Raw genomic sequence first — 23,797 nt, forward strand, 5'->3', positions numbered from 1 at the left:
AATGGTAACATCACTACTTATATATATATCATGGAGCTGAAGTGCAGCACAGATTCATCTCAACTAAAAGCCGAGATTCTTTGATCAGGAGCAGAACAGACATTTATAGGACATTTCACAACTTTCCCAAATTCTTATGAAACAATATTCATCACATTCTTCATTGAACGGCTGTACCCAATTTATTATATATTTTAGGAGTCGGAGTCGGTCCATTTTATACCGACTCCACCAAAATAGACCTAACTTCACGACTCCGACTCCACAGCCCTGATAGTGGCCAGAGCCAACTTATGCACCTCTCACACAATAAATAATCATGGCCACTCCAGTTTCATGCTGCTTTGTGAATTTATTATTTTTTTTTTTATTATTATTATTATTATTATATTTTTGGATACTTTTGTTTCCACTTGTGCTCCTGCCAGGAATCATCCAAAAAGACAATCACAGCAGCAAGAGTAAACCCTCAGCATTGCTGGTTGTAGATTATAAAATAATTGACAGCAGTTTATTTCACTTTTTTTCCTTTTTTTTTGTTTATGTTTTTTTTTTTTGTTCTTTTTAAAACCACAAACATTCCAGTATCACACTGCAGGAGGAGGTTCAGCAATACAGAGCATAACCTTTGCATAGTATTAAATGAACATAGACGTCATGGTTTATTTACAATTAGTATCATCTAGAATTAAAAAAGTATGTAAAAATGGGCGACCCGAGGATTTCCTCCCTCCGGACTCAGCAGAGCGAACGCTACGGCACAGACTGAGGAAATCATTTACAGAATGGATCGCACCATTAAATATCTGTATATATATTTATATATATATATGTATAGATCTTTATATAGCTTTTATTTTTTTGCTTTTTTTTATTATTATTTTTTTCTTCACATCTTCCATGCTGATAAGGACAGAACATAGAAACCACATTGTGTTAATAATGAGCCTTTAAAAAATACACACAGATCCATTTCCTGAACCCGATCCGATTCACCGAGTGGGATTCCTACACTGTGATAAATCGTGCAAAGATTTCTTAATGTGTTTTTCTTTTTTGTTGTTTTTTTTTAAGTAGGAACAGACGGAGGAAGCGGCCGCAGGGGAAGCGTTCTGTAGTGCACCGTTCTTGTAGGCACATGAAACCTGCGCACCATTGCCTGGCACCTGTATTCTTGAAGCCATACACAGCAGGGGTCTTCATCAGGAATATATAATAGATGATGATAGGAAGTCATATACATCCCTGACACATAGCATGATGCTCAGCTGGATAAATCACTCCAAATCTATATTAGACCATGGCTTGTAGCCACCAGAGATCGGATGGCGCTGATGGGGGAGCAGCCAGAAACACTTATTGCTTTGATACATGCTTTTTAGTGGCAGCTTTCACTAGATGCTTCACAATGTGGAGATTCATATCTTACATTTTGTTCTGGACTCTTCTTATTCTTTTATATATAGTTTCTGTATCAAAAAGAAAAAACGATTCTGAAGAATATTCTAAGATGGCCAAAATGTGTGACCAAAAAAGCCAGGAGAGGTGCAATAATCTACACGAACCTTACAGCTCACATACATATCCATGATGATTTAAGGTGGATGTTTTATGTTTCCGGAGCCCTCGTTCTAGTAGATTATACAGGTGCAGCCAGTGCTGCACCAGCACATCTTGCATTCAATACTTTGCATGTCTACTACTTTATAGTGGACAACTCCATGCACTAAGTCAATGGCATGCACTGCCCAGAACACAGGATCAATAGCGTCCACAGCCCCTTGCACAGGGTCACTGTTGTCCGCTGCCCCTTGTACAGGTTCAGCGGTGTACACTGCCCCCCGTACAGGGTCAGTGGTGTCCACTGCTCCTCGTACTGGTTCATTGGTGTTCACTGCTCCTCGTACAGGGTCAGTGGTGTCCACTACACCTCACACAGGGTCAGTGGTGTCCGCTGTCCCTCACACTGGGTCAGCGGTGTCCGCTGCCCCTCGTACAGGGTCAGTGGTGTCTGCTGTACCTAACACAGGGTCAGTAGTGTCCGCTGTTCCTTGCACAGGGTCAGGGGTATCCACTGCCCCTCGTACAGGGTCAGTGGTATCCGCAGTCCCTCGCACAGGGTCAGCAGTGTCCGCTGCCCCTCGTACAGGGTCAGTGGTGTCCATTGCTCCTCGGACAGGTTCAGTGGTATCCACTGCCCTCGCACAGGGTCAGTTGTTGCGTACACTGCACCATACAGGATCGTTAACATCCAATGCTCCATGCAGAGAACCAGTGGTGTATGCTGCCCCATAAAGGATCATTGACGTCTGATGCTCCACACTGGTTAAGTGACATGCCTCACTACTCCATAGGACCCAGACTGCAGAAATCGTTTTGGATTAATTCCCTGCGGTTTCACCCTAGAATGACCCTAGCATTAAGGACAAATTCTAATGTATATCAGTTGCAGGTGTTGAAAAGCGTGCTTAGTACTGATAATTCGTGAAGATTGCTGTCTTAAAGTATTGTACACTGGAATCTGCATCAGTCAGTTCAGCAATATTGGCGGTGATATCTTCATGTAGATTAGCAAGGCTATCCCTTCAGCCAAAGACATCTTCATGTGAATCAGCGAGGCTAGCCCTGCAGCCGGTGACATCTTCATGTGAATCAACAAAGCTAGCCCTTCAGCCGGTGACATCTCCATGTGGATCAGCAAGGCTAGGCTTGCAGGCACTGACTTCCTCATCTGAATCGGCTAGGCTTTCAGCCGGTGACATCTTCATGTGAATCAGCGAGGCAAGCCCTTCAGCCGGTGAAATCTCCATGTGGATCAGCAAGGATAGGTCTGCAACCAGTGACATCTTCATGTGAATCAACGAGGCTAGCCCTTCAGCCGGTGACATCTTCATGTGATTCAGCGAGGCTAGCCCTTCAGCTGGTGACATTTTCATGTGATTCAGCGAGGCTAGCCCTTCAGCCAGTGAAATCTCCATGTGGATCAGCAAGGCTAGCCCTTTAGCCGGTGACATCTTCATGTGAATCCACGAGGCTAGCCCTTCAGCCAGTGACATCTTCATGTGAATCAGCAAGGCTAGGCTTTCAGCCGGTGACATCTTCATGTGATTCAGCGAGGCTAGCCCTTCAGCCAATGACATCTTCATGTGAATTAGCGAGCCTAGCCATTCAGCCAGTGACATCTTCATGTGAATCAGCAAGGCTAGGCTTTCAGCCAGTGACATCTTCATGTGATTCAGCGAGGCTAGCCCTTCAGCCAATGACATCTTCATGTGAAGTAGCCAGGTTAGCTCTTCAGCCGGTGACATCTTCATGTGGATCGGCGAGGCTAGCCCTTCAGCCAGTGACATCCTTCCAGTATCAGTGAGGCTAGCTATATAGAAGGTGACATCGCCCAGGGTTAATTTATTACTAAAAGGTACAGTTGTTGATCGAAGTGACCTGTACCCTTAAACTGTTCTGCTTTATATGTACCCGTAATGTCATTTCTTGCGTTGTAACACTGCTGATTGTGACTAAATAGTCTAACAGTGGCACCAATAAATGGGGATGGGGGTGCCTGACACTCAGTGACCACTACCTGACATACAGGGAGGTCAAGAATAACGATGACGGTTAAGGCATGCCAAGTACGTGGATAATTATTGCACATAAACTTTTCTATATGCACTGGATATGCAAAATTAGAATTGCTAAACACAAGCAGCATTTATTGCAGCAGCTTTCTAGCTTGATAACGCACTGTACTCTGTGACCAATATTTTCTATCAAACCTTCTTAGCGGTCAACAACCCGACCGAGCTTGTAAACAGATTACATTCATCTTTCATGATGTAAAATAGCAAAACCAAATGTGAAAATTAAGATAAAGCAGGCCGGCAAATGAGAAAACAAAGAGCATGTGGTTGCAGAGAAGCACTCAGGCCGAACACAAGGAGAATTATTGCTATTATAACCCCAAAATGGGGAACAGAACGCTACACACAACCTGTAATTTTACAACATAGGTTTGTTTGTTTTTTCTGCAGCAACCATCCTGCAAGAATGGCAGAAAATCCATTTAGACTTGGATTTTGACTGGTCTCATGAAGAACTATTCCTTGCCACCTTCTTGCCACATTGCACTTCAAGTTTTAGAAATGTAATCTGTCCAAGGAAAGTGTGCGTTGTGTGGATCTCCACATGAACGATGCGTTGTGCATGTCATCCACTACAAGTGGTAGATACAAAGAAACATACCTTTTCGTGCACACTGCTTGCAATAAGTATATTATAATTTTTTGTTGTTTTTTTTTTTTCTTTTTTTAACCTTATATGTTTTAGGGAACAACATATTTCCCTTCTCACATGCATAAAGGGATTGTACAAAGATTTTTTGTAAGAGTAACAATGAATTCCGGGTGGGTTGTTGTTGTGCAGCTCCAGCACCTGTCAAGATAGGCGAATGTTCACATTTCTCCTTAGACTAATGTGAAGGGGTTTCCATAAGTGTATATACACATATACGCACATGTGCCGCCTGTAGAAATCTTTCATATATGTTCTTCCTTCGTTTTTGGGTGTAAAGCCACTGTGCAAGTTGAGGTTTTCGAACTTCGAAAAGGAACATAAACAGTAATCCAATATAACGGATCCCAAGCTTGAGGTCTTACCTAGTTGGTGGCTCCTGTGTCTGTACGAGATCAATACTGTACAGCAGTGACATGCTTGTTTGTCAAGTCTGCCCCTTCCATGGAAATATCCAGAAACGTATGTAAAAAAAACAAGAGCAGGGGTTTTAGGTGTACATTCATGCAGGAACATGGCTGGTTAGAGTTGTTCTCAGGAGGGAGCAACATGCGGCTTTCGCGGAAATCTGCCACGTTTTCTTTTCTAGCGCTGCCCGGACACGGAGCTGTGTCACCTCTTCTTTCAGACAGACTCGAGTATTGATTGCTTTTATGGATTTATCTATTTTGTTATTTTGCTGTCACACTGCCCTGTCCAGCTAAAGGGAGGTTTCCAAGCTATGTATCGGACTCCCGGGACTGGAAGAGGTAGCAGATTTGCTTGTCTCTGTGGTCAGGTTGATCCCACTGTCAATTGCATTGTTGTTTTTGTTGGGTGAGGGAGGCTGGCTGGAGTTTTGCTTTAGGGCAGGGTCTTCCTCCAGTTCTGTGTCATCGATTAGAGGGATATGCGGCTGAGAATCTTCTATCTTAAATTCTGGATGGGTCATGAAATTGTGAATGGAAGATCGAGAGTCCGGTTTTTCTAAACCTTCATAGAGAGAGCTACGGAATGCCTTCACGACGCGGATCTGTGTGCAAGGAGTCAAAGAAGAAGGTGAAAAAACACATGGACAAATATATTCACAGTTACAAGAAAGAGCATGACTGGTTTGTTCACTAAAGAAAAGCATGTTCTGGTTGGGAGCGGAACAAGAAAAGTTGGACTTTCTGCAGGCAGCTCAGTGTTCTGTGCTTTACTCAGATAAATGGAGGAAAAAAAACATCAGATTCTACAGCAACCCTTAATAAACAGATGACCCCAGCTCTTTATTAAGGGTCAGGCGATAATAAATTCACAGACCCGATTGAGGCCCAATTAGTACATAAAGGTTCACAAAAATGATATAACATGGCAGACGGGAGAAGCTCGACACAACACTGGCACGGTTAGATGAGTACGAGACAGAAATGGGAAGAAAGGTTGCATGTTTGCCATTGGTTTCCTGCAGAGATCATAAAAGCTTTGAGCAACCTCCTTCATCATCCATCATTCATAACCAGCAAGGATCCCAGGGACTACTCAGGTTTCTGAAGTATAAATAATATTGTCCACTGGGAATACAAGACTGGCAGTCCACCAGAAAAAGATGTCATGAGCCACAGGACTTTTTTTCGGTCTAGTATGGCCTAGTAGTAGAGATGAGTGAACCCGAGGTTCGGTGTTCATACTAAACTCAGACATTAAAAAAAGAACAGCGTTCGTGAGCTTTACGTATGATGACCACTCGCGCAAGCATCGCTGCGCTCGAGTACACTCGGTGCTCAGCCCAGTGCGAACCACTTGCAGTGTTGGTTTGGCTCGCACTGGGGGTAACAACAGCGTGATTAGATGTAGTGTGCACCAAAAAAAGAAAAAGGAAAAATTCCACGCAACAGCACCCGGAACTGATCTGTTTTTGGCTGACTGTATGTGGACTGCCCAATTAGTGACCTCCATTTGGGTTCAGGTCAAGTCCGAACTTTATCTAAAATCCGGCTGAACAAGTGTTGGGCAGTCCGGCTCTTTTTGTTGATCCGACTCACATCAATCCGTTCGCCAAAAAGAGCCATTTTTTTCGGATCCTAAATGGATCCCTATTAAATATGTGTTCACACCAGGTGAACACTTATATTAAAGCTGCCGAAAACCCTGACCACCCGCTGCTAAACCCCGCCCACTCACAACGGGCCAATTAAATTGTTGAGTGGGTGGGCTTTCATTCAGGTGGGTGGGGTTTTGTCCACTGAACACCAGACTTTTACGCCCAAAGACAGCCATTAAGAGAATTTAGTGGCTCTCACTGGTGTGCCGGCTCTTTGTGTCAGATCGATCGCAACCAACACATCTCTAGGCTGAACCTGCTGAACCGAACTTCCTCGAGTCCGCTCATCTCTACTCAGTAGACATTTTCTTGTCTTTGATCCAGAGTGATTCATCCACAGCTCAGTTAGGACTAATGACCTCTTTCAGGTAACCTCAGCAGACACGCCAGCAAAGACACGTCAAAGCAGATGGTAAACATATAGCGGCCACAAGTGGACAAACACATGCCACAATGTATAGAGGGTCACTGGCACCACAAGACATAAGACACTGGCACACATAGACTCTAGCACACTACACTCAAAGCCCTGAAGAACGTCTAGAAGCGTTTTCTGCTTTTCTCATGCACAAAAGGTAAACGCTTGAGTATAGGCCCAAGATTCCCTATAGCAACTGTGGATTCCTACATTGACTGATTATCCTAGAGAATGAATGTATTAGATCCTCTCTGTTCTGGAAATTATGTAGGCACATATACTGCTTTATAGCTCATTCTGATATTACTGCTAGATAGATGTAGACTGCATCCAGCATGTTCAGTAATGATCATGGTACAGGCCAATACACACCTTGCTGTAGCATTTTCTAAAAATCTGCATTCCTTCTTTCTTTTCCTGCTGTATAGACTTTCCCAACATAGCCTAGATGGAAAAGATCTGATCACAAACTTAAAGGGGTATTCCCATTTTCCAAGATCCTATCCCAATATGTAGTTGGTGTAATAATAATTAGTCCATACCTCCAGTTAGAAATGTAGTATAGTTCAAACGTTTTTCATTTTGTTTCTAAAAAGTGTGATTACTTCTGTCTGGTTGTTGTGATGCCATTTTCCTGGTGATTTTAGGAAGTGGATGAAGTTCTCATCATGTAAAACCTTAATTTTAACTAAAATGTTTTTGAATATAGGTATGGTCATTTAATTAAAGAAAACTGACTGCAAAGGTTTTGCATACATTATTAATTGATCACAACATAGAGAGTAATTCATGGTTTACATTGCCATAACTTAGTATTTTGTAGCATAACCTCTTCCTTTAATTACTGCACCAAACCGACGAGGCATTGAAGCCACTGGGGTATTCAAGACATCTTGAGGGATTTTGCTCCTTTCCATTTGCAAATATGCAAACATTTCCTCTTAATTGCTCTGGGTACGGGCCCCAACTCGTCGCCCTAACTCATCCTGAAGGTGCTCTATAGGGTATAAATCAGGTGTTTGGCCATTGCAACAGGCAGACATTTTTCTTTGCTAACCAATTTTTGACTAAATTTGATGTGTGCTTAGGATCATTGTATTGCTAGAATTTCGAGCCACTGCCTACTTTGGTTTTACCATGTGGCAGCATTACATTCTCCATTATATTCTTGTACATGGTAGAATTCATATTTCTATCAATTCTATGCAGATGGCTAATGGCAGATGCAGAAAGGCACTCCCAAACCATGACATTGCCACCACCATGCTTCACTGTAGGTGTTTGATACCATACAACATTACGTTTTCCAAATTCATCGAACTTGAATTCATCCGACCACAACACCTTAGACCAATCTGTCTCTTTCCATTGACTGTGTTCTTCGGCAAACTCAAGCCAGACCTCCCAGTTTGCAGAGATGAAAGGCTTCTTGACTGGAATTTGTGTGTTCAAGCTCTTAGCCATCACACCACAGTTTGGCGACTCACTTTGACCCTCATATTCTTCGTTCATTTTGTGCGAAATCTGTACAGCACTTTTATGGACATCAGATACAGACTTTTTCGATCAACTGTGGAGGAAGATTTCCGTGGTCGTTCACTTCTAGGTTTGTCAGTTGTTCCATAACCTTCTTTTTCTTTCTTTATTATACGTGACACTTGACTCTGAGATCGGTTGAATTTCATCGCTGCCTCTTTTTGGCTTTTGCTTGACTTCACTCTCAGAATAATAAGCTTCCTGACATCTGGTGATAATTTTGGCTTTGTCTTTGCCACACTTTATTCAAAAAACACAGAAACACACACAAAAAGTAAACTATCCATCACAAAATATGTTAACACCAACTCAAAAATAAATTTAGAAGTACAGAAATAAATTCTATGTTTTAGGAGTTAAGGGTACTTTACACGCTGCGATATCGGTACCAATATCGCTAGCGAGCGTACACGCCCCCGTCGGTTGTGCGTAACGGGCAAATTGCTGCCCATGGCGCACAACATCGCTTACACCCGTCACACTACTTACCTGCCCGGCGACGTCGGCTGTGACCGGCGAACCGCCTCCTTTCTAAGGGGGCGGTTCGTTCAGCGTCATAGCGACGTCACTAAGTGGCCGCCCAATAGCAGAGGAGGGGCGGAGATGAGTGGGCCAAACATCCCGCCCACCTCCTTCCTTCCTCATTGCCGGTGGGACGCAGGTACGGTGAGTTTCCTCGTTCCTGCGGTGTCACACATAGTGATGTGTGCTGCCGAAGGAACGACAAACAACCTCGCTACTCACCTGTCAACGATTTTTGGTGTTAGAGCGACCTCTCTAATACCAACGATTTTTACCTCTTTTGCGATCGTTTTAGGTCGCTCAGAGGTGTTACATGCTGCGATGTCGCTAACAACGCCGGATGTGTGTCACAAACACCGTGACCCCGACGATATATCGTTACCGATGTGTAAAGCACCCTTTACTTATTTTTGTTTAGGCCATGACAAAATATGCAAAATATTTGGCACAGCAAATGTGAAAAACTAAGGCCCCTTTCACATTGCGTTGAGCTCTCCGTTCAGTGGTCCCGTCAGGGTTTCGGATTAATGTGCTGACGAGGGCATTGCCAAAAATGGGGCAGATGGAGTCAAGAAACTATGTCTGGTTGTCAGCCTCCAGAAAGCGTACACTCACGAAAATGGTGCACGACAGAGTACACGGCGACTCAATCTGCACCATTATAGTCAAAGGCATTGTTGGCGCATGCGTCCAAAACCCGATTTGCAGGGGATTCAGACAGCAGCCTCGACAGGACCACTGAACGGAGAGCTAAACACAACGTGAAAGCAGCCTAAAGGCCCTGTCACAAGCAGAGATAAATCTTTGGCAGATCTGTGGTTTCAGTGAAATCATGGACATATTGTTCCATTTGAACACAGCCACAAACCTGGCACTGATTGTCCACAATTTCACTGCAACCACAGATCTGCCAAAGATTTATCTCTGTGTGTGACAGGGCCTTTAGGATATGTGCGCACTAGAAAAGAAAAGTGATTTTTCTCAAGAAAATTTCTTGAGAAACTAGGGGGAGTTGAAGATTGCCACATCTGTGGTAAAAAAAACGCACCAAAACCGTGGGAAAAACGCATGCAGTTTTGGTGCGTTTTTGCCGTGGTTTTTCTGCAGGTTGGTCCCTGCATTTTTTTATGCTGTAACTGCAATAATATATAAATAAAGCATGTTGAAAAAAATAGATAGATAAATGGATAGATAGATGGATGGATAGATAGATAGATAATGGATAGATAGATAAATGGATAGGTGGATAGATAATAGATAGATAGAAAGATAGATAGATGGATGGATAGATAGAAGGATAGATAATCAATAGATAGAGTCCCTGTGAGGACACTGCAGTATTCACGAGCGATAGTGTGTTCACATTACCGACCATGAGAAATTACCTCTAATTACCTCTGCAGGCTCGTTACGAGGCTGCATTCTGTACAGTGTCAGTCGCGGCTGGATGCAAGCGTCGTGGGACCTGCGTGGATTACGCCGGAGCTGTGTGTTTTGGGGGTGTAATAAAGTGGTGAAAGAGGGGGCTTTTTTGTCTTTTATTTAAAATAAAGGATTTTTCGGTGTGTGTTTATTCACTTTACTTACAGGTTAATCATGAAAGCTGTCTCATAGATGCTGCCATGATTAAGCCTGGACTTAAATGGCAGCGATCCGCTGCCATTTAACTCCTCATTACCTGGATTGCCACCACATCACGGCAATCTGGAAGAGCCCGGGACACTCCGGGACTGCCGCATAATGGATGCGACAGTCCCGGGGAAGCTGCGGGCTGATATTCTCGGCTGCGGGAGGGGGGGCATTAACCCTGGCCCTCGCCCTCCCCAGCCTGAGAATACCGGGCCGCCACTGTGTGTTTACCTCGGCTGGACAGTAAAAATACAGAGAAGCCCGCAGTTTTTTGGGGGTTTTTTTATATGTACGTTTGATTTCTATGTGTATGCTATATGTCTGTGTGTGATGTGTGTGTGTGTATTCTATGTCTGTGTCTGATATGTGTGTGTTTACTCTATGTCTGTGTCTGATATGTGTGTGTTTACTCTGTGCTCCACTTCCTCTTCCTGTCATAATGACATCACTTCCCTGCAAAACACAGGGCAGTGATGAACATTACAGTAGGTAAACCGCGGCTATACCGAGGGTATACCACACATCATTTGCTACCTGCGGTATACCTGCGGTATTTCGCGATTACATTAAAGTGAATGGAGTGAAATACCGCAGGTACCTGCGGAAAAGAAGTAACATGCATATTTTCTCAAGAAATTTTCTCAAGAAATTCTGCAGAAAGAATGTTCTTGAGAAAAAAACGCAGTGTGCGCACAGCTATTTTTTTTACCATAGGTTTTGCTGGGAAATGTCTGCAGAAAGGTTACAAACATGTCTCAAGAAATTTCTGCAGCAAAAGCGCGGGTAAAAATGCAGTGTGCGCACAAGGCCTAACACATAAAGGGATAAAGCAATGTCAAACACAAGAGCTGACAACCATTTGCTTCCGATTTTCTAAAATCACCAGTAAAATGGCATCACAACAACCAGACAGAAGTAATCACACTTTTAAAAAAAATTGCAAAAGTTTTGATCACTACCGTATTCTATATTTCTAATTGGAGGTATTTACTAATATTATTAAACCTACTACATATTGGGATAGGACCTTGGAGATGGGAATACCCCTTTAATGGTAAAATCTTATTTGTGATACAAATATAGAGAAAGACTAAAGCATCACTTTACTAAAGGAGGAAAGCTGGGGGAAAGCTCAAATAATTGTCAGAAAGCAGACACTCTACTGACGCGGACAGGGTGCGGCAAGCTCTTGTTCTAGCACGACTGGAGACACCACATAACAGAAAACTTCTCCGGACAGAGGAACTACAAGACAGACATGACAATAGTGTCCTGCACACAAAAGGACTCTTCTTCCCCCATCAGCTGGAACAAATATCAACAATGAAATCTTCCTCGGATCCCTGCAAATGAGATGGAAATAATACTGCAAGTGCTGGGAAAGAAATACATTCACTTATGATCATGAGGGGGGGGGTAAAGAGTCCGTACTCGTAGTTATATCCTGTATTTAACAATATCTGTGAAGGTTCAGAATCCGTATCTGCAACTGTTTCCCATACTTAGCTTCATGTATGTGACCAGTGTCCGTACCCACAGCTACAATGCTCTGCATAAATGAGTTTACCCCCATTGAAAAATACGATTTTAATCTATATCTCACTGAACACAAGACGTTTTCTAAACTCTGACAATTTTTAGTTTCATAAAACATTTTATAACATGAAAATAAACTGAATAATAGAACTTTCATTACAAAGTCTTCAGTTTTACTCAAATTAGTTGATGAATACACCCCACATCAGAAACTACCTCAACCTGGATTTTGTATGACTTCGATGATGTGTAAGGACAGCACCAAGTCTTCTAGGCCTGGAATGAACAAGTTGGTGACATAATACAACATCTATCTTTTCCATTCTCCAGAACAAGCTCTTCTTGAGCCTGGATGTTGGCTGGAGAGTGATGATGACTTGTCTCTATAGGACCCCCCATAGGTTCTCAGTTGACGTCAGATCAGGAGACATTCGGCCACTGAATCACTTCCATGTTGTCCTTCAGCAGTGGCCTTAGATTTGAGTTTTGTATCATCGTCGTGTTGAAGTGCACATGTACTAAAGGCAAGGAGTGATGGAGGCATTTTCTTGTCACCATAGAGCAGTATATCTGTTAATTCATGACCCCATCAATGACATATAGCCCCCGACACCAGCAGTGCTCATGCAGCCCCACACGTCCACCACCAGGTCTTACTAGAGGCACCAGGCATCTTTCCAAATTAAATTCCTGGTACTTACTGTGAGACCTGGTGGTGGTCGTGTCCTTATATGAAGTACATGAGCGTTGCTGGTGTCGGGGGCTACATGTCATTGATGGGATCATGAATTCACAGGTGTACTGCTCTATAGTGACAGAAGATGCCAACATCAATCTGTGCCATTGACAATGATACAAAACACACATCTAAGGCAACTGGAGTATTTTTGAAGAACAGCGAGAAAGTTCTTAAGTGGCCAAGTTTTTCCTGATCTGACCACAAACGAACACCTATGGGGAGTTCTGAAGAGACAAGTTGTCATCGCTCTCCACCCAGCATTCAGGCTCTAAAAGAGATCATTCTGGAAGAATGGGAAAAGATAGATATTGTAATATATCACCAACTTGTTCATTCCAAGGCATAGAAGACTTGGTGCTGTCCTTACACATCATGGAGGGCATACAAAATCCTTACTGTAGTACTTTCTGATGTGGGGGTGTATTAATTTTTGCATCAACTAACGAGTGATATTGAAGATTGTGTAATAAAAGCTCTATTAGTAACCTTATTATAATTTTATGGGGTAAAAAATGTTCTATAAAACTCAGATTTGTCAAAATTTTGGAAATTGTTCTTGTGGTCAGTGTGAGATTGATTAAAATCTTACTTTTCAAAGTGGGTGTACTCATTTTTGATGAGCTCTTTATATCCTGTACTCAGGAGTCCGTACCCACAGCTTTGTCTCTGTGTATAGCGTCCGTACCAGCAGCCTGGTTCCCATACATAGGGCCATGACTGTGACTAACATATGATCACTGGGACTGTACCATGGATTCCGAGTTCGTCTAGCCTCTTAGCCTTCTTTTGAAATAGTCCATGGTGTCTAAGATCGTGGGCATAAAAATGAAATTCCTTTAGCCACATTACAGATGTGAGGTATGCCCTTGTGTAAAGTGCTCTACAGTACAAAACTTAGAGTCACTACTGGTTCCACATCAAATACATAAACAATGAAATCTTAAAGGGGTTGTTCTACTACTTGGACAACCCCTTCTCAATCCCCTTGTTTGCCTCGCAAAAATAAATAAGCCCATACTCACCTCCAGTGCTGCTGCGGTTCCAGTGATGTCTAAGGCCGCGTTCTCGGGACCATGTGACATTGTTGTGACATGTGAACCCCGCGACCAATCAGCGCCGGCATCCTTCCCTCCACCTTAGGAAGTTTGAGCAGGAAGTCAGCACAGTGCTCACATCCTCCTCAAATATCCAAAGGTGGGGAGACAGACGCCAAGCACTGATTGCTTGCGAGGCTTGCATGTCACAACAATGTCACGTGGGCCCACAGGAACACGGCTTCAGACATCGCTAGAACTGTGGCCGCCCACCATGTGAGTATAGGCTTATTTATTATTAAGGGGGCAAACAAGGGGAATGAGAAGGGGTTGTCCAAGTAGTGGACAACCCATTTAACATGTTAAAAAGTCTTTCTAGAAGAAAGAATCAATTATGAGAAGGACACCTGGGCAACAGCTCGATGAAGAGAGTACAATTCTGCGGTTGCGGGTGGAAAATCCACAGTGGCAGTGGTGTCCTTTAAATATTCATGGGTAAAAGTCTAGGTACAGACAATAGGCCAAAAGTGATTTGCTAGTAGTGTGTGCATTCATCTTGCGTAAATAAACTGACCCCCAAAACTGCAGTTTGCCTCCATAGCATATAAACCTATGGGGGAATGTGATACATGCCAGACTACTGTAGGTATGATTATAATGGGGAGTGATTTGCACCTTACGAAGTCCTCTAGATTTCATGACTGCACAGTTGGTAATTTTTGGGCCAATACTCGAAGGTTTACCCTAGCTTCGTCAAAATGAAACTCTTGAACTCTGCGTCACATTCAGTTTAGACTCAAGGTTAAAGACTCACAACCTCTTTATATTTCACTCTCTCTCGCTAAACCTTTGGTCCAGTGTTCTCTAGCCCTCTGAGGAAGACAAAGTGGGAAAGGTTTAGACAAAGAGCAGAGAAGTAAGGAAAGAAATGCAAATCCAGTTCTACAGCTATGAGAATAAATACATTGTAATAGTCCCAAGAGATGCCAACTGCTGACAACTATGATCAGGAAGAAGGAGAAGAAATGAAGCGAGGTGTGCATGCATCATTTATGATAACTCTAATGGACCAAAATGCAGAAGGATCTTGCATGAGCAACATCTGATTATTTTGAATGTAGTAGAAGGCTCTTGACTAATTGTTGGTAAAGGCATCTGTTCTTAGGCCAGGGCTCACATTAGAGCAGATGTCAAATGTCTTAATCACGTGGCTGGAATGTAGAAGGGTCCTCACAATTGTGTGTCGTAACACCCTGTGAGGCATGATGATCCCCTATATAGCCAAAAGCTTCGAGGAACCTGTCCTACAACCATCAATGTTACAGTAACAACCAATAATCAAAAGATTCTTAAAAATGTCTATCTAAATAAAACCACAAAGGTTGGGAACACAGCAATTATTTATATAGAAACTTGTTATGGGCTTTATGAATCAATTGGCTGTGACTAGTCTACATGATAGGAGCCGAGTGATAACAGCCAGCTAATTTGGAATGAAATACTACTCTGGATGTAACCTCTTCACTGGGCTTAAAATTAACACCACAACCAGTGGAGTTAATAAATTGTTGCAATAATTTCTAAAAATATTTTTAGGTCTCATAGTTTCTGAGCAGAATTTGTAACATCTTATTACGGTTCCCCAGTAGTAGACAAGGAACATTTCACGGTTCCTCGTCAGTAAACTAGGAACATCTCATGGTTCCTCCAGGTGAGCAGATCTATCTACTCTTCCCTTTTGTTTGTAACATGACTTCACCATGGAGCACTCTGATTTTGTCATCCAATAGTAGACTAGGAACATTTCACGGTTCCTCAGCAATAGGAACATCTCACAGGAACAAACGAATAAAGAAAGACTGGAACAGAAAGGAGAGGACAGTGTCCTCATAGGCTTACAGTCTACAGGATAATGAGGAAAGAGACGGTTGTGATGATGTGGCAGAGGGGTCATTGGAGGCTGTAAGCTTTCTTGAAGAGGTGGGTTTTAAAGTTTCATTTGAAAGTTCCGAATGTGATGGATAATCGGTCGTGTTGAGGCACAGAATTCAGGAGCATGGGGGATACTCGGGAAAAGTCTAGGAGGCGATTGGATGAGGAATGTTCAAGTGTGGAAAGAGAGAAGGAGATCGTCTGAGGACTGAAAATTACGTATGGGAAGAAACTGGGAGGTTAGTTTGGAGATATATGGAGACAGATTACGGATGGATTTGTAGGTCAATGTTACTAGTTTGAACTGGATACGTTGGGGAATTTGGAGCCAATTAAAGAATTTATAGAGGGGACAAGCATAGGAGTAGTGAAGAGAGGGGTGGATTAGTCAGGCAGCAAAGTTAAGGATGGATTGGAGAGGTGCGAGACTGTTACCAGGGATGCCAAAGAGGAGGATATTGCAGTAGTGTGAAGCAGGTGATGAGGGCGTACACTAGAATTTTAAAATATTTAGGCTTGTGGAAAGGACGTATTCTGGAAATATTTTTGAGTTAGAGTTAAGTGAAGTAGGGCTTTCAAAGCCGCGCCAATGACCACTATGACCGATAGTAAGATTAATGTTACTTTTTATTACATATTCAGGTCAACGCGTTTCTGGAGTCTCTGCTCCCTTCCTCATGACATAAAGGAAAAAGTACATCAAATCTCGATGATGTACTTTTTCCTGTATGTCCTGAGGAAGGGAGCAGAGACTCCAGAAACGCGTTGACCTGAATATGTAATAAAAAGTAACATTAATCTTACTATCGGTCATAGTGGTCATTGGCGCGGCTTTGAAAGCCCTACTTCACTACTCTCCGTTATCAGCCATCCTGGGTGCTGCTGCCGTTGACCTGGATTCCATGCATGCATAGTAGTTGTGACTGTCACAACTCTACTTGGTGAGTGTATTTTACCCTTATCACCCTATATCTACTTGGGTAAGACCCTATTGCGCTTTTTTTTCCACAGTTCTTGCTTCTTTGAGTTGGAGTTGGCATGTGTTGGTAAAGGTTTAAATGTGTGGTGTGAAGAACAGGGTAGAGTCATGGGTTACTCAGAGTCAGGTCACTTCCAATGTAGAGGATAGGGTGATGTTTATTGTGATAGAACAGGTGTTAAGTGGGATGGAGAAAAGATGATGAGTTCGGTTTTGTTCAGATTGCGCTTTAGGAAGCGAGAAGGAGTATATGGCTAATAGACACTCTTTGATTCTGGACAGCAGAGAGGTGACATGTGGACCATAGAGGTACATCTGAGTGTCATCAGGGTATAGGTAGTACTGGAAGCTATGGGGCTTCATGAGTTGTCCAAGGCCATGGTATATAGATAGAGAAGAGTAGGGGTCCCAGTACAGAGGGACATTGACACAGAGCGGTCAGAATGAGGAGGTAGTGTTGGAATGGGAGATGCTAAATGTGCTATTAGAAAGGTATGAGGAGATCCAAGAGAGGCAAACGTCTTTGACCCCAAGGGAAGAGGAAGGCAAGATCTGTAGTAGGAGGAAGTGGTCGAATATGTTAAAGGCAGAGGACAGGTCTAGAAAGAAGAGTATAGAGAATTGTCTGTTAGCTTTGGTGGAAAGTAAGTTATTAGCAAATTTGATTAGGGCAGTTTCAGTGCAGTGGTGGGGGCAGAAGCTGGATTGAAGGTTGTCAAAGAGTGCAATAAGTGAGAGGAAAGTTTAGTGTGGACATGCTGTTCGAGGATTTTCGAAATCAACGGCAGCAGCAATATGGGATGATAGCTAGATGTAGATGTCATGTCGAGGGATAGTTTCTTCAGGAGAGGTGTGATTGTGGCATGTTTGAAGGGAAAGTACCAGAAGTTAATTATAGGTTGAAGAAATGGGTTAGGGCTGCATAAGTGTTGGGGTGAGGTTGCGGAGAAGGTGGAATAGGATCAGGTCAAGAGCACAAGTGGTGAGGTATAATTTGGAAAGAACATGTGTAAGCTCTCCTTTAGTGATGATGAGGAGGATGTTTATAGAGGAAGGGCATTGGTCTGTTATATGGAGGGATTTTGGTGGTTGAACAGTAAAGACTTGCCTGATTTGGTCGCTTTTGTTTTTGAAATGTGCAGCAAAATCTTCTGTAGAGATATGGGAGGTTGATGGTGCAATGCCGAGCGATGTAAGGAGGTAATAGTGCTGAATAACTGTTTGGGGTAGTATGATATAGAATATATTAGGGTTGTGGAGTTGTCCTGTTTAGCAAAAGTAAGGGCCAACTTGAATGTGAAAGTTGCTTGTTGACTGTGGTGAAGTCTTCCTGTGAGTGCATCTTCTTCAAACACTGCTCCGCAACCCTGGACACTTGCTGAGGCTTGTCTATTAATTTGTCACAGTCTGCCATGCACAAGAGAGGTTACAGAATCAATTACTGAGGTGAGTGGTATTGTAGAAAACGCTGGCACTGTCTGTGTCATGAAGCAAAGATATGGAGGACAGCGGTAGAAGAGAGTCAATGTGTGAATGTCTAGGTTTTTGAGGTTTCTGCTGGGGTGTGCTAGTTGCTTTACATGGGAACAAGTGAAGAGGATAGAGATGAGAAAAAAGTAGTTGGTATTCAGATAGGGAGAGAGGAGAGGTTGTGTGGTTACATAGGGAGCAAAGGCATGTGAAGATAAGGTCTAATGTATAGGGTGCTTTACACGCTGAGACATCGCTAACGATATATCGTTGGGGTCACGGTGTTTGTGACGCACATCAGGCGTTGTTATCGACATCGCAGCATGTGACACCTATGAGCGACCTTAAATGATTGCAAAAGAGTTAAAAATCATTGGTCTGTGACACGTCGTTCATTTACCAAAAATCATTGTCTGGTTAGTAGCGAGGTTGTTCATCGTTCATGCGGCACCACACATCGCTACGTGTGACACCGCAGGAACGACGAACATCTCCTTACCTGCCGTCCACCGGCAATGCGGAAGGAAGGAGGTGGGCGGCATGTTTCGGCCGCTCATCTCCTCCCGTCCTCTGCTATTGGGCGGCCGCTTAGTGACGCCGCAGTGACATCGCTATGACGCCGAACGCACCTCTCCCTTGAAGGAGGGATTGTTTGGCGGTCACAGCGACGTCGCTGAAAAGGTATGTGCGTGTGACGCTGCCGTAACGATAATGTTCACTACGGCAGCGATCACAAATTGTCACACGAACGACGGGGGCGGGTGCTATCGCGCACGACATCGGTAGCTATTGCTAGCGATGTCGCAGCATGTAAAGCACCCTTATGTCTGTCTGTGTGGGTGACTGTGGAGCACCATTGTTTAAGACAAAAGGATAAAGCGAATACCAGAAGTTTGGAGGCTGCCAACTGGTGGGTGTCATTGGGGATGTAGAAGTCATGATGATCGTGGAAATGTCAGCAGAGAGAAATTATAAAAGGCAGGTGTACATTAGTAATATTTCATGGTTCCACAGCAGTAGATTGGGTACATCTCACGGTTCCTTAGCAGAAGATTGGAACACCTCAAGGTTCCCCAGCAGTAGATTTGAAACATCTCACGGTTCCTTAGCAGAGGAATAGGAACATCTCACGGTTCCTTATCAGAAGAATAGTCACATCTCATGGTTCCTTATCAGAATAGGAACATCTCATGGTTCATCAGCAGAAGACTAGTAGGAACATCTCAGGGTTCGCCATTCATACCCTAAGAACATCTCAGGGTTCCTCAACAGTAAACTAGGAACATTTCACGGTTCCTCAGAAGAAGGCTAGGAACATCTCACGATTCCCCAGTTATTCCCTAGGAACATCTCATGGTTCCTCAAAAGTAGACTAGGAACATTTCACAGTTCCTCAGCTTTTGCCTGGAAACATGTCATGGTTCCCAAATAATAGACTAGATCGACTAAAAAAAGTATTTTTTATTGCATTGCAATTGCAGAAGGTATGGGGTAATAAACTGCTTATAAGAATGCACATATTTGAAGGATAGTTACCCCAAATCCTACATTTATTTCTCACAAGGTTTAAGGTACATAGGAACATGAACAGGTGGCCAGCTATTGTAAACATATTTACAGTTAGGTCCAGAAATATTTGGACAGTGACACAAGTTTTGTTATTTTAGCTGTTTACAAAAACATGTTCAGAAATACAATTATATATATAATATGGGCTGAAGATGCACACTCCCAGCTGCAATATGAGAGTTTTCACATCCAAATGGGAGAAAGGGTTTAGGAATCATAGCTCTGTAATGCATAGCCTCCTCTTTTTCAAGGGACCAAAAGTAATTGGACAAGGGACTCTAAGGGCTGCAATTAACTCTGAAGGCGTCTCCCTCGTTAACCTGTAATCAATGAAGTAGTTAAAAGGTCTGGGGTTGATTACAGGTGTGTGGTTTTGCATTTGGAAGCTGTTGCTGTGACCAGACAACATGCGATCTAAGGAACTCTCAATTGAGGTGAAGCAGAACATCCTGAGGCTGAAAAAAAAAGAAAAAATCCATTAGAGAGATAGCAGACATGCTTGGAGTAGCAAAATCAACAGTCGGGTACATTCTGAGAAAAAAGGAATTGACTGGTGAGCTTGGGAACTCAAAAAGGCCTGGGCGTCCACGGATGACAACAGTGGTGGATGATCGCCGCATACTTTCTTTGGTGAAGAAGAACCCGTTCACAACATCAACTGAAGTCCAGAACACTCTCAGTGAAGTAGGTGTATCTGTCTCTAAGTCAACAGTAAAGAGAAGACTCCATGAAAGTAAATACAAAGGGTTCACATCTAGATGCAAACCATTCATCAATTCCAAAAATAGACAGACCAGAGTTAAATTTGCTGAAAAACACCTCATGAAGCCAGCTCAGTTCTGGAAAAGTATTCTATGGACAGATGAGACAAAGATCAACCTGTACCAGAATGATGGGAAGAAGAAAGTTTGGAGAAGAAAGGGAACGGCACATGATCCAAGGCACACCACATCCTCTGTAAAACATAGTGGAGGCAACGTGATGGCATGGGCATGCATGGCTTTCAATGGCACTGGGTCACTTGTGTTTATTGATGACATAACAGCAGACAAGAGTAGCCGGATGAATTCTGAAGTGTACCGGGATATACTTTCAGCCCAGATTCAGCCAAATGCCGCAAAGTTGATTGGACGGCGCTTCATAGTACAGATGGACAATGACCCCAAGCATACAGCCAAAGCTACCCAGGAGTTCATGAGTGCAAAAAAGTGGAACATTCTGCAATGGCCAAGTCAATCACCAGATCTTAACCCAATTGAGCATGCATTTCACTTGCTCAAATCCAGACTTAAGACGGAAAAAACCACAAACAAGCAAGACCTGAAGGCTGCAGCTGTAAAGGCCTGGCAAAGCATTAAGAAGGAGGAAACCCAGCGTTTGGTGATGTCCATGGGTTCCAGACTTAAGGCAGTGATTGCCTCCAAAGGATTCGCAACAAAATATTGAAAATAAAAATATTTTGTTTGGGTTTGGTTTATTTGTCCAATTACTTTTGACCTCCTAAAATGTGGAGTGTTTGTAAAGAAATGTGTACAATTCCTACAATTTCTATCAGATATTTTTGTTCAAACCTTCAAATTAAACGTTACAATCTGCACTTGAATTCTGTTGTAGAGATTTCATTTCAAATCCAATGTGGTGGCATGCAGAGCCTAACTCGCGAAAATTGTGTCACTGTCCAAATATTTCTGGACCTAACTGTATATGTATATTGTCTCTTCTAAATAATTGGTATCCTACAAAGGGCTGCATATCGCGTTCAACCAGGGTCAGGAATGGTTGTGCATGCACAAATATTATGAATACTGCTTGCTTAACTACCGTATATTTGACTTGTCTTAAACATTAATAACTCTTCTGGCCTCTATGATTGGGGAAATCACTCCATGTACATGAGCTGTTTCTGTTGGATCAATAATTTAGCAAAAGCCCTGAATCCCTTCCTGCTGCTGCCAAACTGTGTAATCAATGCCACCGTGAAATCAAAGGGTAAAGAGTGTAAATAGACACTGCTGTGAGATTCAGGCTTCACACAATTGCACGACAATAAGAGAACATATTTAGGTTGAACAGTAAAGATGAAATGCGAAAATGTTCCTTACACTCAGTGTGAAGTGTGGAAACGTTCCTAATTCAAAACGAAATACAGAAATCTCTTTACAGTGAATGTTCCTCAGACCTCCTTCACATAACCATATAAAACACGCACGTGAAAAAAAGGTACCGGTGTTATCGGTGTTTTGGATCAGTGTGTCATGATTGTGTCCGTTTTTCCAGTGTATCATCAGTGTTTTCCCAGTATGGAAAAAGAAAGAATGAAATTACAAAGCTTCTGCTATACTTTGCAAATTTAAACACGGACAGCACACAGACGGCACGTGTTTTTCACGGACGCATAGACTTGTATTGGCCCTTGTCATCCGTGCTACTGGAAAATAATGGATATGTCTGCATGTATGTTGCACAGAGACACAGTCTGTGGAAAAACATGCACATGGGAGCTGCCCCATAGGTTAAAATGGGTACTTGTGGTATCCATGAAAAATAACGATGCTACACATATTAGAAACACACACATGTGAAGGGGGCCTAAAGTTAAAACAGAAACACGTTGAAACGTAGAAATGTTCCTCATATTGAGGGTGAAATGTGGAAAGGTTGTTCACGCTGTGTCATGAATGTGTAGCGTCCTGCTGAGACCTTTGTGATATCTAGGATAAAGAATTGTCCCGGCAATTAGTGGATTGTAAATCCTCTTTAACATGAGTCGAGTGGATTTATTTTAATTTGGTGTTAAAGGGGTTAAGATTTCCTTTATGATTCTTCTCCATATTGCTCTAATCTCAGCTGCTGCGCCTTGCTGTAACTCCCTTTCATTATTTAAACTCATTCTTTACTCTGCCATATGCCAGTTATAGTTTTTCTATGCTAACCTCCCAGGAGAGGTTGTTCTTGTGGAAGCTGTAGAGTTCCATTTGTTGTTTTGTCCCTGCTCCTAATGTTGTCTTACTCACTAGCCAGAGCCACTCCAGGGTCAGCGAGGGCTTAGGCATGTGATCGTGCACTGGGGGAAGGATCCGTCTTAAGAAGATAGGAAGTGCAGAGTTTAGTCTTGGGTGAATGTTTAGGAGTCACGCTTACCATCTCTCCCTACGACCAGGACCCCCTGTGCACATTTTTTCCATTGCACAGCACCCCGGACATCATTCCGCCCAGTCGTGATATTACAACTGGCCCATTTTTTCCACAATTCAAATATGGATCCAGTCACGAATCTTGCAAAACAGATGCACAGTTTGCTTTTCTCTGGAAGTGATGGATCTGCGGTCATAGGTTTTGCAGCAGCAACAGCAGACTGCAAGTCTGGTGGTTTTGGGTGGCAGTCAGTCTCAAACAGAACCAAGAACCAAGGGTGGCCCTTCTGGACACATGTGGGAGAAGGGATATACTTGTGGTGTTTAGACAAGATTGTAAACTCTATTTCAGGCTTTATCCTCATTCCTCAGGGAGTGAGAAACAGCGCATGAGGTGTGGGGACTGTTGTCTCACTTCTTCAAGGGGATCCTCAGTCATGGGCCTGCTTCCTTCCTACCGAGATTCGCAGTCCCTTTAGTCGATAGATGAGTTTTTTGTGGCCCTGAGTCTCATTTATGATGATCCAGACCAATTTTTTTTTTGCTGAGTGCAAGCTATGTAGGCTTCAGCAGGGGGATCGGTTAGCAGAGGATTGTTGGTCAGAGTTCCGAGGATGGGCCACTGACACCAGGTGGAATGACCCCACCCTTAGAAGCCATTTTTGTCAAGGCCTGGCTAAAAGGTTAAAACGCACTCCCTCTTACTCTGTATGAAACTCCTAAGTCTTTAGAAGTCGTTATTTCCTTAGCCATTCAGATTGATAGACTCCCTAGGGATAGACCGGTATTGACCCCTTCTCCAGTAGAACTCCCTAGGGGTGAAAGCTCTCCCATGTGCCTGGCTGAACCCATGCAGTTAGGAGAAGAATCAGTCTTGGCCTCCTACAGTCCACTGTATGACAGAGGCTTGTTTCTTTTGCTGTGAAAGGGGTTATTTTATTGGTGCC

At 43.1% G+C, this 23,797-nt stretch overlaps 1 protein-coding gene across 7 annotated transcripts in view; it reads right to left on the reverse strand.

Annotated features, from left to right (window-relative positions):
- Positions 1–332: 332 nt before the first annotated feature.
- The window catches only part of ATP2B2 (ATPase plasma membrane Ca2+ transporting 2), a 287,611-nt gene continuing 264,146 nt past the window's right edge, over positions 333–23,797 (reverse strand). For 3 of the 7 annotated variants that reach the window (XM_075321717.1, XM_075321716.1, XM_075321719.1), the window contains one exon: positions 333–5,299. In XM_075321717.1, the coding sequence (XP_075177832.1) occupies positions 4,988–5,299 (312 nt within the window). In that variant the 3' untranslated portion in view covers positions 333–4,987. Of the gene's footprint in view, positions 5,300–14,580; positions 14,639–23,797 lie in introns of all 7 variants that reach the window. The other 4 variants (XM_075321718.1, XM_075321721.1, XR_012725099.1 and 1 more) reach the window with 3 other exon arrangements.

The sequence above is a fragment of the Anomaloglossus baeobatrachus genome, chromosome 8, assembly GCF_048569485.1.
Source record: "Anomaloglossus baeobatrachus isolate aAnoBae1 chromosome 8, aAnoBae1.hap1, whole genome shotgun sequence".
Classification (NCBI taxonomy): Eukaryota; Metazoa; Chordata; class Amphibia; order Anura; family Aromobatidae; genus Anomaloglossus; species Anomaloglossus baeobatrachus.